Consider the following 14,789-nt stretch of genomic DNA (forward strand, 5'->3'; position numbering starts at 1 on the left):
GCTGCAGTTCGGGAAGGTCCCTCTGAAACCATTTCATAGATGGACAGAGACCCAGAGAAGGAAAGGGACCTACCCAACGTCTCTCCTCCAATGTGGTCATGCTGTCAGGGTCATCCTACTGTCCCTAAGGCTCCCCAAAGGTCTGCCTCTCCTTTAGAAGCCACCCCGGCACCTCATGCACCCACCTGAAACAGACGCAGACACTTGGTCCCCTCTCAGGGACGTGCGTGCCTGGCTCTGTGAACTGGTGATTATATGTGTGTCTCTTGCTCCAAACACCTGCTCCTGTCTCCTCAAATGCCTCTACCTGTTCCCTCCCGACTCCTGTAGCCTGGGATCCTCTCCCAGACACAGATGCAGTCCGAACCCCACCCTCAGTGCCCACCACACCACAGAAACAACACAAAGCTCTTGGGAAAGACACTAAGGAAGGATGCTTGCTGAACGTTTGCTGTGTTTCACATCCTGGGCTGAATGCTATAAATGCAGTAGCTCTAACGGCCCAATGGTGCCAGGCATTGATTTCATCTCCGTTTGACAGAGGAGGAAGCTGAGGCCAGAGGGGCACAGCTACAAGGGTGTGAACCGAGATTCGGCCCCAGCAGTCTGAATCCAGACCGTGGCCTCACGGAGCCCTCGCCCCATCCTGGTCCCATTGCACCTTCCCAGGCTCTCATCATCCCCCTGCTTGACCGACAGCCCTTGCACAGCCCTCCCTGCCTCCCCAGGCTCCATCTGACCCAGCCTTCTCACCCCTACACGGCCACGCTGTAGCCACCCTGCAGGACAGTGCATTCTTCATTTATGAGGTGCATCTTGGCTTACTGCAAATCAGCCAGGAATGCTGCAGCGCCTGCAGTTGGGAGGTGGAGGGTCGTTGAGGCCAACAGCCCTCCAGGAGGCAGGCAGGGGCTGGGCTCCGGGCACCAGGCTCCAGCAGAGCCACCCGGTGGGCCTGCAGAGCACAGAGTGGAACTGGGGATAAAGGGATCTGTTCTTTGGCTCCCCTTTGCCTCCTGGCCTGCCCAAGGCCAAGGAGGTTGGGCCAAGAGTCCTTGGTTGGGGGTAGGGGTGGAGAGTTGGGAAATAGGGTGGGAACTCATATTAACTGAGCATCTCCTGAAATCCACACGAAACCCTGCAAGGCAGGGAGGCACGTGCCCACCTTACAGGAGAGGAAACTGGGGTTTGCAGAAAGTTGGCAAGCGCTTTCTGAATGTATAGCTCTGATTCGTCCTCCCCCCACCAAAAAAGAGGGGATTTAATGTGGTTTTTAAAGATGTCCTCAGCATAGCCAGAAGACTAAATATAAAATAAGATATAAAAATCGGGCCAAAGAATATAAAGTCAGGAATTAAGTTCCAAATGCTGCCACATGGCTCTATTTAGTTGCTAGTAATCCTATGGGCCTTGGTTCTGAGCTTCCCAACAGCCAATGAAAAAAGGGAATGCAATTTTCCCTTTTTGCAGTTGGAAAGTTTTGCAAATTTCCAAGGTCTACCCGGAGAAAAGAAATTAGATGCGCAAAGACTCAGCTGTGGAGAGAATTAAGAACAGAGAAGGAATCTCAGGCCCTCTCATCATATATCATAGCTCTAATTCCCCAGAAGTTGGCCCACTGATCCTTTTCTTCCTCTGCCCCTTTCCCAGGGCCCCCAGGACAGAAACAATTTTCCGACAGCACCTTGGAGGGTGTATTTTTGTGTTAGCACTAGGTGGCAGTGCGGCGCAAGTCTCCGGAGGAGGTTTTCTAGAATGGGAGACACCTCTGTGCAGGAGCTGCCTGCAGTGGTGGGAGGGGCCCGGACAAGGGTGAGGAACCTCGGCGAGGTGGTGCCACGCTTTTGATTGAACCTCAGCAAGGAAATCAGCGTCGTGCCGGGTATGAAGGGGGCTAGAAGGAAGAACCCTGGACAGAGATGCAGGAGTCCCGAGGTCTCTGTGCCAACCCGAGCACATCGAGTTGCCTCTCTCGGCCTCAGTCTTCTCGTGGGAGTAAGGGGTGAATACACCCCTTGGAGGAAGGGGAAACTGAGACGGGGCTGGAGATGATCATGGTCACTAACACCAAGAGCAGCCAGAGGGTAAAGGATGGGGAGCTTCCGAGCTGTGGGGGAGAAGAAGAAAGGCCATCAGGGACGCTGGCTGGGACAGGAGTGGGAGTGGTAAGCTCTTCATTTCCTTGTGGGCTTAGGGGAGTAAGAGTCGGGACTTTTGACAATATAAATGACAGAAACTTATCTTAAAAGGTCTTAAGCCAAAAAAAGTGGGGAGAGGGTGTTTTGGGCCCACGTGACAAAATCACATGGGTGTCTGCGTGTCAGGGTGGTTAGACTGGCCGTGACAACACCTAGGCCATCCTCTCCCCGTTCTGGCCCCTGCCTTCCCCTGCACTGGTTTGGTTGCCGGGCTGCCTTTGGTGGCAGGTACCAAGCTTACACCCTATCTCTTCACAAGCCCAGCTCGGAGAGGGCTTCTTTCTCCAGACAGGTCCAAGCAAAATTCCAGAGCTGACTCGCATTGGCTTAAATTGGGTCATGTGCCCATCCCTGGCCAAGTCTAGTGACTATTATCGGCCAGACCTGGGTTCTATCCTCGCCTCTGGAATCAGGGCAAATCAACCCCTTTGGATGCATTAACTCAGATGGGGGAGTTCTTTAAACTAAAACTGGGACTCCTCCCAGACGCTGCTTGCTGAAGATCCCCCGCAGGTAAAAACAGCAGACTGCCCCCTCTGGGAGGAAACTGCCACGGCCCCCAGGCCTGCCTCCACGACATTTTGTGTGGAGAAGATTCAGGAGCACCTGGCAGGGACAGACCCCACCTGGGAGATATTTCCCCTCCATTCATCTTGTAATTATGGCAACTGTAAACAGAGGCTCCAGGAAGTAGGGATGGGTGGGCACTCACCACCCACAGCTCAGGTTTGTGCAAGACTCAGCCCCCTCCCCGCCCTCCGGGGCAGGTGGGGGCCTCCCTTGCCCACATGCCTGTTAGGCAGCAGTGAGGAAGGCTCAGATACAGTGGATGTGGGCGTGCCTGACCTTGTGCCCAACGCCCAGTGGACACTCGTGGATGCTGTTTCTCCCGCCTTTCTACAAAGGCTGTGCAGATGAGCTGTGATTACAGGAGCTACCACCAGTGCCTCGGTCCTTGTTAGTGACAGTAGGCGTTCCATGCAGTCGCTTCTCCAAGGGTGTGCAGGAAAAGACATTCTCTCTCTCTCTCTCTATCCCCCCTCTCTCCCCTCCTCTTCTCTCCATTGTCCCTTCCTTCCCTCCCTCCCTCCCAGAAACACACCCAAGATGAGGCATCTTCATCTTCTCAACCCCTTGTGTTCTAGGTGGTTTCTTTCCTTTTATTTGGCCTTGTCCACCACCGTTGCTGTCACTGCTGCTTTGCTCCGGGCGGGGGTGGGGGAGGGGACTCAGTGGGGCAGTAGTGAGAGGGGCCTGCCACAAGAGGAAGAACTGGACCGACCAGGCGGAGCCAGTGAGGAAGAAAGAGAAAGCCTCACATGGTGCCGCATCTTATTTGTCACATGGTGTCGTATCTTGTCACAGCACCATTTTAGGTATCCCTTTCCTTGACCTTGGCCCCACCTTAAGGAGGTGAGGAAACTGAGGCAAAGCGGCCCCCAAAGCTCACTCTATCCAGAAAGCTCGGGATCCTAGATTCAGACCCAGGGGTGTGCACCTCCAAATGGCCGTGACCTTCTGTGCCTCGCTGCCCGCTCCAGGTGTGAGTGGCTGAGTGATGAGGCTGGAAGAAGCAGCAACATGGATCATGATTGCTGTGTGGCCCTGAGCGAGTGCCTCCCCCACTCTGGGCCAAGAGCACACTGGTTTGGGACTCACAGGCCCAGACCCCATGATCAGTCCTTCTGGCTGAGTTCCGTGTTCTGGATGACGGGTGTTCTATGCTTACCACTTACTTCTGAACAAATACCATCAATAATTCAAGTTCCCTTTCCTTTATAACCTAGAAAAATTGGTCTCCTGGCAAGATATGAAAAATAATTTCACGCTCTCCTTCCTCCCTTCCCCAAATCGCCCCTGACAAATCGTCTCTTTATTGCCTGTCACTCCAGCCATCATCACACATCTGGGGTCCCATTTTTCATGGTCTCTGGCCTCGCTCTTGGCTCTGACTGCAGCTGGCCCTTAATAGGGCCATCATCAAATTCCAATGAGGCTGCCTCATTCATTCATTCATTCATTCATTCATTCAGAAAATATTGTCTGTTTTGTTTCCAAAGATCTAAGGCTTTCTTATCATAGAAGAGACACTCCCCAGTTATTTATACTAAAGTGTGAGGGGTTACTTTCTTAACTCTTTATATTTTTTCTTCTTAAAAGCAAATCTTATTTATTTATTTTTTGTTGTTGAATTCATTGGGGTGCCATTGGTTCGCAACACCATGAAGGTTTCAAGTGTAAAACTCAATAAAACATCACCTGCACTCTGCATCGTGGGCCCACTGCCCCAAGCAAAGTCTCTTTCTGTCCCCATTCCCCCCTTTCCCTACTCCCCCCTACCCCCCACCCCCCACTTCCCTCTGGCTGTCACCACACTATTGTCTGTATCTATGGGTTATGCATGTACATTTTTTGGCTAATGTTAATCCCTTCACCTTATTTTATCCAGTCCCCCAAACCCCCTCCACACAGGAGATTAGAGCAGAGGTCTGCGGGGGGATAAGCACCAAGAAGAGGCAGCCTCCCTGCCTCTCTCATCTCCTGTCCCAGGCCTGTTCTTACCTCCTGCAGCCCTACAGCCCCACACTTGCCCCACCACAGCTTCTATCCCAGGATATTGCAATCCATGGCACACCCGTCTGCCCTCCACTTCCCGCTGGGTGAGAGGAAGGACTTTCTGTGTCTTGCTTACTGGTTCCCAGCCCCGGTGCCCAGTAGATCCCAGGCAGATGGTCATTTGAATGAATGGAATGATACAATGATACAATGAGGGGTTGAAAATTAAGTGCAAATGTTCCTAAACATGTCCCTCCCTTTCCTGAGCCAGGTAATGGCATCTTTTCCAGCGTGTCGTTGTGACCAGCACCCATCCTGTCCCTATAGCTCAGTTATGGTAGAGGAAGGTCGTGCAGAAAAAGAGCCAAATGGCTTATGACTGTTAAAGATAATCTATAGAATAAAGAACCAGGAGAGAGTAAGGAGTAGAGGAGAGAGAGAGAGAGAGAGAGAAGGAGAATGAATATGATCTCCCCACTTAGGCTGCAAGTGGAACGGAAATGTATTTCTTTGTTTCGAAGACTTTCTTTGGAGGGTGGAGAATGTAAGTGAGACGCCAGGGTGGTGTGTGTGAGAGAGAATGGGGGAGAAAAGGAATAAAAGTGTTGCTAGGGGACAGACTAGGCTCTCTCCGTGCATGGCTTAAAAAAACACCAGCTAGAAACAATATTTGGAAACCAGCAATCATAAATATATGTGCATCAACTAACAGGGCATCAAATTCTTGAAGAAAAAAAATCAGGAAGAAAAATGGACAAAACTAAAGGGAGTAGGAGATATTAACAGCCCTCTCTCAGTAACTGATAAAAAATCAGCAAAGATACAGAAATAGCTAACCCAACAGTCAACCAACTTAACCTAACCAACATTTACAGAACATTATGCCCAATAACTGCAGAATGGAAATAACTTTCAAATCTATCAAAAATAGACCACATACGGGACCATAAAATAAGTCTCAACTCGCTCCAGGTTATTGAAATCTTGAGTCTGTTCTCTGAGTACAATGGACTAATACAACAAAGGAATAACAATAAATTATCTAGAAAAATCCCAAGTATTTAGATAACACACCTTTAACCCATGGGTCGAATTAAAAAAACCAGAAGGGAAACTAAAAAATATCAAACTGAAAGATAATGGTGCCCACTTCGGCAGCACAGGTACCGAACGCTACTGAAAATACATCGAATTACAATTTGTAGAAGTAGCTAATACGGTGCTCGTAATTCATAGCTCTAAATGACTGTACGGGGCAAGGGTGGAGAAAGGGGACTAAACTTAGTGTTTCGAGTCTACCTTGAAAAGCTAGAAAAATTAAAAGTAAAGTAAACCTGGAGTAAATAGAAGGGAAAAGTATTAAACAGCAAAAACTCAGTGAAATAAAACACAGACAAATGGTAGAGGAAATTAACAAAGCTAAAAAGTGGTTCTGGAAGAGGATTAAGAAAATTAAAGCGCACAAGCTAACACTGGACCTTTATTACGTTTTTATTACTTTTAGGTTTTCGTGCTGACCGTGCACGCGTGGACTGGCTCACGTGGGTGCTGGGTCCACGTGGACTTGCAGGGGCGGGGAGCACATACCACCTCCCACAGCACCTCCGCTCCAGGCAAGCACCGGCTCCGGCTGGGCGCCGGCCCTCCTGCTCACTGCTGGATCCTGCGGGCACTCTGCACCTGGAAGGTCTGGGCGTGAGTGCCCCACTCCCGGAAATGCTTGTAGTCGCCTGAGTGGTGATCACACTCCAGCACGTACTGAAAGCCTCGGTAGCCAGGGAACTGGGAACAAACCCAGCTAGGGGAGGGGAGAGGCAGATTGTTACCCTAGAGAGGCACCAGCACGGTGGTCGGGACAGGGACAAAGAGACCCATGCTGCAAACCCATTTCAGCCGTGATGGTGCCCTACGCTTTCTACCACTGTGCCTTTCATCATGCTGTTCCCTGTTCCCAGGAACACCATTCCAGCCATTCTTTGCCCAGCCAAGTGGTATTTATCCTTCAGGTCTCAGCTCCATCATCCCTCCACCGGGTGGCCTGCACTGTTCTCCACATTAGGGCGCAGTCCCTTATTGTAGGTTTGGAGCACTCAGGTGATGAGGTAACTAAGAGATTACTTGTAAAATGCCCCCTCCTCAACAAACAGTAAGCTCCTGGGGATAAGGGTGTGTGTACCTGGTTACTGTCCTCTCCAGGCCCAACATAGTGCCTGGCACAGGGGCGGGGCTCAGTATATGCTGGATGGATGGATGGATGGATGGATGGATGATTGGGGAGTCATTCTTTCCCCCTCCTTCCTTACCCAAAGGCACTTCCCAGAAAAGGCCTATTCTTTCCATTCATTGACCCCTATGCTGTCCAGGACTGGACAAAAACTGCTATCTTGTTTTTCTGAGTAGATTCAAGAATCACAAGAGGTCTACCCTACTCCAAAACAATATAGTTCTCTGGTGATGTCTGAAAAAATTAAAAAACAAAAACCCTATCTCACCTACCTCCCACCTTCAGCCCTGCCTACCAGAAGCCAAAGGGCACCTCAGCAGGTGGCTCCAATGTCCTCCCCAGCTGAGGACCTCACACCTCAGCCTTCACCTGCCATCTCCTATGTAAAAAGGGTGGGAAGGGGCAGTCATTTCTGGGCTGGAAGCTGGATTCAGTCACCTCCCTGCTGGTGGACTTGGAGCAAGTAGCTTGACCCACCTCTGGGTTGTGGCTGGTCGTGCATCCTCTGCTCTCTGGTGCTAGAGCCTGTCCCCACTCCCCCTCTCAGCCAGTGTGGGAAAATGCTCACTCTAGCAACAAGCATGGGTGCCAATCAGAGCACCCAGTGATTGTGGGCATGGTGATTGGTTCTGAGTTGAACACGTGACTGAAGTTGGACCAATAAGAGCCTTCCCTGGGGCCTTTGGTGGGATCACTGAGAAAGAAACTGCTTCCCTCAGGCTGGCTGAAATGAAAGGATGGAGCTGCCATCTTCATATGGTAAGAGCCTGCCTAAGGATATAACCACACTGGCGAGCAGGGCAGGAGGGGGAGAATAACAGAACCTTGCTGAATCCAGCTGTACCTGAAGCTAATTGCAGGAGCCAGTAAATATCTTTTAGGCTTAATATCAGTTTGCTCTGGGTGTCCATTGCTTGCAGTCCCAGAAATTCTGCCTGATATCTCCCCATGTTTCAGTGTCCTCTCTGGAATGTGGGCATCAGAGCCCAAAAGTCACCAGCACTTTATTGTCATAGTAGGTGTCCCTAACCCTCCCAACATCCTTTCCCTGCCAGACAGAGCTCTGGATCCACTTACGCCCCGGACTGGACGTGGAAGGAGCCCACTTCATTGCCAGCCCATCCCATGGCCTGGAGGGAGGGGTAGTCATCACTCAGCTCTCCTTTCCTGCCCAGGAAGTTCTCTTGCTCAAAGATGGTCAGCCTTGAGTCACGGTGGTTCTGCAGGCACAGAGAACAGGGGCAGACCATCAGGTGCACAGCTGGAAGTCCAGGAGCCTCTGCTGCCCACCCCTGCCCCGCCCTTGTCTTCCCTGCAATCCTTTGGAAAGGGGCAACAGGCACCAGAAACCTTACAAGAGGTAAAGAAAAAAAAAAAAGAAGAGAGGGGAGGGGAGGAGAGAGGAGGGGAGGGGAACTCAATCGACTATCCAACAATAGGAATCGGGAAATAAACTGGCCTATTGCATTGTGAATCAGAGAAGGGTGCAGAGATCTGGGTTCAAATCCTGCTCTCCACCTACTGGCTGGCCGAGCTTAGACATGTCACACAGCACTTCTGAGTCTGTTTGCGAGTCTCTGAAACGGAACTAACCATACCTGCTTTTCAGGACTATTTCTGAGGACTAAGGGAAGCGGGTTTGCATTTGTCAGGGTCTACCGTGGGTCCCGTGTCAGCACAAGACCCCGGCGCGTGTGGAGTGAATAAACAAATGATCCTGCTCACAAAATGGAATTCTACAGAGCTCGAATAAATGTAATGATGTTATAAATTAGATTTAATCTCCAGGGAGGATCATCGTGATATATTTGCCTAGTGACAAACGCTGGTTTCCAGGCCTTTGGTTTGTTACGATTTAACTGTTATAACAGAATGATATGTGTGCATAGCTATACAGATCTAGACATAGACAGCGCTATAAACAACAGGCTGCTATCTCAGAGGTGTGGGTATGAGTGATTTTTATTTTCTTATTCTGCATGTCAGGGCTTTTCCTGAATTTTAGGTGATAAATATGTATGACTTATGTGATTTTAAATCAATAAAAATTGCTGTTGAAGAAACAGATAGTATACCTTTCGGAGCCTCGATTTTTTTTTTTCATCTCTAAGATGGGAATAATAATGCCCATCTCCACCCATAGGCCATAAACAGCAGCTCAAAAATCGGGAACACGGATCATGAATCAGGAGCAAGAACTAGAACCCTGCCTCCCCACCTCGCCCTGCCATCTCCAGCACCCAGCTCTTCCCCTGTCCCTGAGTCGTAAAAAGGGGGTGCCCAGCATCCGTGTGTCTCCTTCATATCTTAACTCTGCTCCTGTTGTAACAGAAGTGGTAATGGGTGGAATGTTTGCGGTGGGTTTGCCCAGATGCTGAACATTCTTCTTCCCCACAATATGAGTACTAGGGCCCCATTTCACAATTAAAAAAAAATGAGGCTCCGAGAGGGGAGGGACTGCCATGTCCCACAGCTTGAAGTAGTGACAAGAGAAATCAAACTCTGGGACACCCAGTTCCCAAGCCCCTGCGGAAGGGGCTCAGGCCTCCCTGGGAGGAGGCCGCAGTAGGACTCACAGCGCAGGCCACGGGCCGGAAGGAGGTGAGCCGCTGGGCAGGGTAGGCCGTGTTGCCGGCCCAGGCATCCCAGCACGGGTACTCGCCCCGCTCCAGCACATACTGCTGTCCTTGGAAGCCAGCGTGCTCAAAGCCCACCCACCTGTGGACAGAGGGCGGAGAGCATAAGAGACAAGAGATGAGACCCCCCACCCAGAGTTCCAGACCAATGGTTATCATGCAGGGCTGCCTCTGCCCCCCAGGGAGGCTTTCAACAAAGTCTGCCGACATTTTTCTTCAAGATACTGGGAGGAGGGAGGAAGGGGTGTTTGCAAATGGCATTTAATGGATAGAGGCCAGAGATATTGCTAAACCTCCTTCAAAGCACAGGAAGGCCCCCATCCAAACAGAGAATTACCCAGCTGCAACCGTCAATTGTGCCGAGGTGGGGAAACCGAGTCCAGACCTAGCAGCCCACTGACTCGCTGGGTGTTCCATGGGGAAGGAACTGCTCCATGCAGCTACCTGACAGCCTTGCATGTGTCCCTCTAGGCCATGTGGGCAAGGCTTGACCCCAGGCTAACATGAGTCTTGAAGGGATTCCATGCGATCCTCGGGACCGTGGGAAGATGGGCAACCTTGCAAGGAGCTGCCATATGCCAGGTCTCACCCATCTCCCTTCCATGAGGTGGTGCTCAGCTGCCTCCCTGCTTCACGGGAGAATGGGACTTTCCTCCTCGCCACCCTGGAGGGTACAGCGCAGGTGACAGCGGAAGTATACATTGCCCCCCCCCCAGCAGCAGAGGGCCCGCCCTTCTTGCTCTCAGATAGCCCCTGCTGTTTTGGTGCCATCCTATGGGACAAGGGACACAGGAGGCTGACCTTGCCCTTGCTGTCTGTATAAGTAATACACTGTCTGGTCTACCTGAGCTTGTTGTCTCCTTTCTGGCCCAGTCTGTTGGCCTGCTGGACATATCCCTGGACAGTCGTCCAGATGACCCCATCTGACCCCACTGACCCCATCTGAGCCCCAGTTCCCCACCTGCACGAAGCAGAAGCTAAAAGGGTGTTCACCTTGGTGCGAGAGGCAAAAATACCACCCAAGATGACCTTCGGTGCCCTCACAGGCACAGCATGGCATGACCAAACACATGGGGAGAACACTGTTCTCCTTGCAATCTACTTTCCAGCCTTCTAGAAACTTCTGATCAATACAGTGGCCATTACCCACGTGGCGCCAATTAAAGGTAAACTTCACTAAATCAAATTAAATCAAAGCTTTAGGTCTTTAGTCGCACTAGCTACATTTCAAGCCCTCCGTGGCCCTATGGGGCCGTGGCTCCAAAACCAACAGTGCGGAGGAGCAGTATTTTCATCACCGCAGAAAGTTCGCCTGAACCGCGCTGATCTACAAAGTCTCAGGATGGTATTGGTGTCTCCTTAACACCTCTGTCCATCTCATCCATCATCCCCCCCCCCCATATCTCCTGCTCAGAGTTTCAGTCAAGCAACAATGTTCAACTAAAAATTAATAGCATTTTTTAAATTATATTTTAATGGTTCCCTTCCATTTGTGGTAAGTGATGTTGCTTTTAGACTGACGTCTAACAAGGACGTTTCAGCCCCGGCAGTGTCCTCTCACCCAGTGGACAGGATCTGTGTGAATGGCGCCCCCTATGTGTGGGCGGTGCACAACCTACATAACCTTACACTGCCATTCCGCGCGCTCCCCAGCTCTCTGACCCACCGGAAGTTACAGCCTGGGAAGATAGGGCCTAAAACATCTAAAGGTCCCAGCACCCCTCTCTAGACGCCCTGCTGTCTTCCCGACCCCGGCTCAGATTCCCCCGGACTCACGCTCCACTCAGCACTTTCAAAGATCGCACGGTCTCAAAGCCAAGTTCCAGCACGCTGGGGCACTCCGAGGTGAACTCATGCCGCCGGCCCTGGAAGCCCTCCTCGTCCCACACCACAATCTAGGACAGAGAGAAAAGATGGTGACCCACACCAGAGTCCTGCGGGGATGAGGGGCTAGGGGCTCACCCCAGGACTCAAGATGAGGCGGGACATATAAAGCAGGCAAACTCAGATGCCTCCAGTAGCCAGACTGGTAAGGAGCGCACTGGCCCGGCAGGAATAGGTGGCCTCTGCACAGCGCCACCTATTGTTGTCCTGTGGGGATGCGGGCCAACTTCCCAATACCTGAAGATAATCATTGTACCTGCACCCCTCAAATTTTTTAAAGGGGATGACAAATCTAAGGCTTTTTTTAAAACACAGAGGAGGCCAGAGAAATAATGCTGAAAGACTGTGCAATCACCAGTTTGCCATCTCTGCCCGAGAGTGTAATGATTAAATCTGGGGACCAGAGGACCCAAATTAAAATCCCTGTGTGTGACCTTGGCCAAGTTCCTTCCCCTCTTTTAACATAGATTCCATCCTCTGTGAAAGGGGGCCTCACAACTGTGAGGTGGGGATTCCATGGAGGTGGGGGTGAGGGATGTCCTGGACCTGGGTTTGACCCGTGCCCCCCACTTCCCAGGCACCTCCCATGCCCCTTCCTACCTTCCAGTGTCCCGCTGACTTGGTGCATTGCAAGGTCATGTTGCTGCCTTCCTACACAAGAGAAGAACATGGTAACCTGAGCCCCGACTCTGCTCTCTTCCTTGACGCTGACATTCCTATTAAGCAAGATAGGGATCCAGATGGGGTCCAGATGTGCCTGGGCTAGGGGCAAGGCACAGCTTTGGCCTGTCCCTCTCCTTCCCTTCCCACTTGCTTTGCTTCCTTCCTGTCACCATCTCAAAACTCACCCGCTCTGCTGGAAATCAAAGCAATGGGACTACAAGAATAATTCTGCTTTTAAGTGGGGATAGCAGATACGAGTCTTGATGTCTGGGGCTTGGCCTGGGTTAGGATAAGGAAGCCATGCAGGATGACACAGTGATGTCCCCAGGATTGGGCACCTGGGCTCCTCTACCTCCCAGGATACTCCCTCAGAGTTTGGAGCCCACCCCTCCTCCAAGCCTGGCACTTACCGAGGACGGACCCAGAGAACATGCCCGACCTGGGACCAGGAGAGGTCAGGCTCTTATAGGCAGGGAGGGGAGAGGGCCTCTGGGAGACAAAGCTCCGACTCAGCAAGTGAGCAGCAGGAACAAAAGGCAGCCCGGGCTGAAGCCCCAGAGGAGAGGTGTCAGCACCATTGGCTTCAGCTGGGAGGGAAAGGGGTAGGTGGGTGGCCTCCCTCTGGGATCAGCCACAAAGAAGGCCAGAGGAGGAAGGTCAGCCTTAATCAGCTCCATGGGACCCCTGACTGGAGCAGGAGAATGAGCACTGGACAAGGAGTCCAAAAACCAGGTCCTGCCTAGCAGTGTGACCTGCTGCGGGTCATTTGTCCTCAGTTTCTGCCTACGAAATGGGACAAAAATAAACCACATCATGGGGTGCTGTGATGTTATATCACATGACTGGCATAATATTCAGCAAATGTGTATACCTTTCCCCCTTCTTACACTACTTCTTCTTCCAGCAGGAGCAATCGGGGTAGGCTTCCTGTCGGAGGTGGCATTTTAAAAAAGACTCTGAAGGGTGAGGAGGATTTGTACATGAAATGGAAGGAAATGCATTTCTAGGCAAAAGTGCAGAGGTGGGAACTTAGGATACGTGTATGAGAAAGAGCCCGACTGAGCTGGAGTTCAGAAACCCTGAAGGAGTAAAGGGAGCCAGGCAGGAAAGATGGCCTGGGCCCAGGCCCACAGGGCCCACAAAGCCCGTAAAGGAGTTCAGGTAGCTCTGTGGGCAGACTGAAGCAGCCGGTGGGTGCGCACGTGCCTACGGTCTGTGGCACGCCTGCCACATAGCCAGGCTTTGTAGAATTTGCTTCGCGCATCCTCGTCCCACACCTTCTGATTTGACCTAAAAGGGGCTTCCCACAGAGCAGGCAAGAGCGAGTCAGAGACCAGCCTGGGTGAAATCCAGAGCTGCCTCTGAATAGCTGGGCGACCTAGAGAATGTCTGATCTCAGCCCCTGGCCTATATAGGGGCGACGTTGCTCCCTCTGGGAGGGTTAAATTACAAGCTGCCCTGTCGAAGGCATGGCTTCGATAAAGGGTTGCTTTGAGGATAAAAGGCTAAGAATGCAGCCTCAGCAGCCAGACCGCCTGGGTTTGCATCCCACTCTTGCTGGCTGGATAACCTTGAGCGGGTTAACTTAATCTCTCCGAGCCTCAGTTTCCTCGTGCGCGAAACAGGTACGACAGAGTGAACCGGGTCAGCCTAAGAGATAAGGGTAAGTGGGGGAACGTGAATTACACATGAATACACCGGTGCACGAAAGGTATTCTGTGCCACCATCATCATTGTCATCGTCACTGCAAATAATAGCCGTGATTACTGCTAAATCATGGTTCATATAAAACCAGCAGTGCATAGTTTGAAGAGCTTTGGTCCAGGAGTTTAAAAGATGTGACTTCCCAGTTGCATTTCACAGATGAGCCAATAGGCTGAGAGAGGGGCAGGGGGGCTGCCTTGGTTTCCTTGTCTGAAAATAGGATCGACCCGGGAGACCCCCAGCATCAGAGTGAGGATTACAGGAGCCAGGTCAGGCATGTGCTCAGAGTGGAGCCACTCGGCATGGGGGGCCATTCCCCACCTCTGTGCCAAGCAGGCAGCCCTAATGCCGCAGGAGACAGGGCAATGCCCCAGACAGCCTGGCCTTGAAGCCCAGACCTGTGGGTGGCCCCCCACCACCCATGTGTCTTGGCCCCGTTCCTGTGTCCCATCCTGTGGTTCCTGCCTGCCTCCCAGGCCTTGGCCCAGGATGAAAGACTGAGGAAGCACCTGGGATGTGAGGGAGTGCTGGGGTGGGTGGAGGGGCAGAAAAGAGGACTGGCTATGGTGATTTCAAGGCAGAGCTGGGCTCCAAGGGAAATGTGGGCCCCTGGAAGTCTGCAGAAGAGGCAGGAACCCGGGCAAGCCCCCCTCTCTCCCAAGCCCACCTGGGGTAGGGCGGGAGGAGGTCAGACTGCAGGCTGAGCTGGCTCAGCAGTTCCTCTGGGTTCCTTCAGCCCTGGCTCTACTGTGAGTTCACACCATGTGACCTGGTTGAAGTCACTTGTCCTGCCTGGGCTTAGTTTCTCCATCTGGGAAATGAGGCAATTGGCTGCTAGGACTTCTGGTCTCTGTTCCCCTATTCTGGGTCTATCACTCTATTGCACCTGTCTCTCCGTCTGCCTCCCTCTCTCTGTCTGCTCC

General features: G+C 51.8%; 1 protein-coding gene across 2 annotated transcripts; it reads right to left on the reverse strand.

Moving 5' to 3' along the window:
* Positions 1 to 6,227: 6,227 nt before the first annotated feature.
* Positions 6,228 to 12,644, reverse strand: CRYBA4 (crystallin beta A4). 2 transcript variants are annotated; one of them, XM_053929186.1, is made up of 6 exons: positions 12,572 to 12,644; positions 12,099 to 12,214; positions 11,391 to 11,509; positions 9,555 to 9,696; positions 8,056 to 8,198; positions 6,228 to 6,552 (listed from the first exon to the last, which is right to left on the reverse strand). In XM_053929186.1, exons 2-6 carry the CDS (start codon positions 12,135 to 12,137, stop codon positions 6,405 to 6,407), a joined length of 591 nt encoding a protein of 196 aa, XP_053785161.1. In that variant the 5' UTR covers positions 12,138 to 12,214; positions 12,572 to 12,644; the 3' UTR covers positions 6,228 to 6,404. The 2 variants fall into 2 exon arrangements, with proteins under 2 accessions (XP_053785161.1, XP_024422943.1); XM_024567175.4 differs by having other exon boundaries at positions 12,099 to 12,149; positions 12,572 to 12,638.
* Positions 12,645 to 14,789: the final 2,145 nt, after the last annotated feature.

This window comes from Desmodus rotundus, chromosome 7, assembly GCF_022682495.2.
Source record: "Desmodus rotundus isolate HL8 chromosome 7, HLdesRot8A.1, whole genome shotgun sequence".
NCBI classification, from domain to species: domain Eukaryota; kingdom Metazoa; phylum Chordata; class Mammalia; order Chiroptera; family Phyllostomidae; genus Desmodus; species Desmodus rotundus.

Bases quoted from the DNA above. Each gene is read 5' to 3' on its own strand.
- CRYBA4 (XM_053929186.1), bottom strand. From the start codon at position 12,137: ATGACCTTGCAATGCACCAAGTCAGCGGGACACTGGAAG. The intron at 8,199-9,554 runs GTGAGTCCTACT...CTGTGCCTGCAG, and splicing joins TCCGGCCCGTGGCCTGCGCT to AACCACCGTGACTCAAGGCT. The intron at 6,553-8,055 runs GTAAGTGGATCC...CCCCTCCCCTAG, and splicing joins TTCCACGTCCAGTCCGGGGC to CTGGGTTTGTTCCCAGTTCC.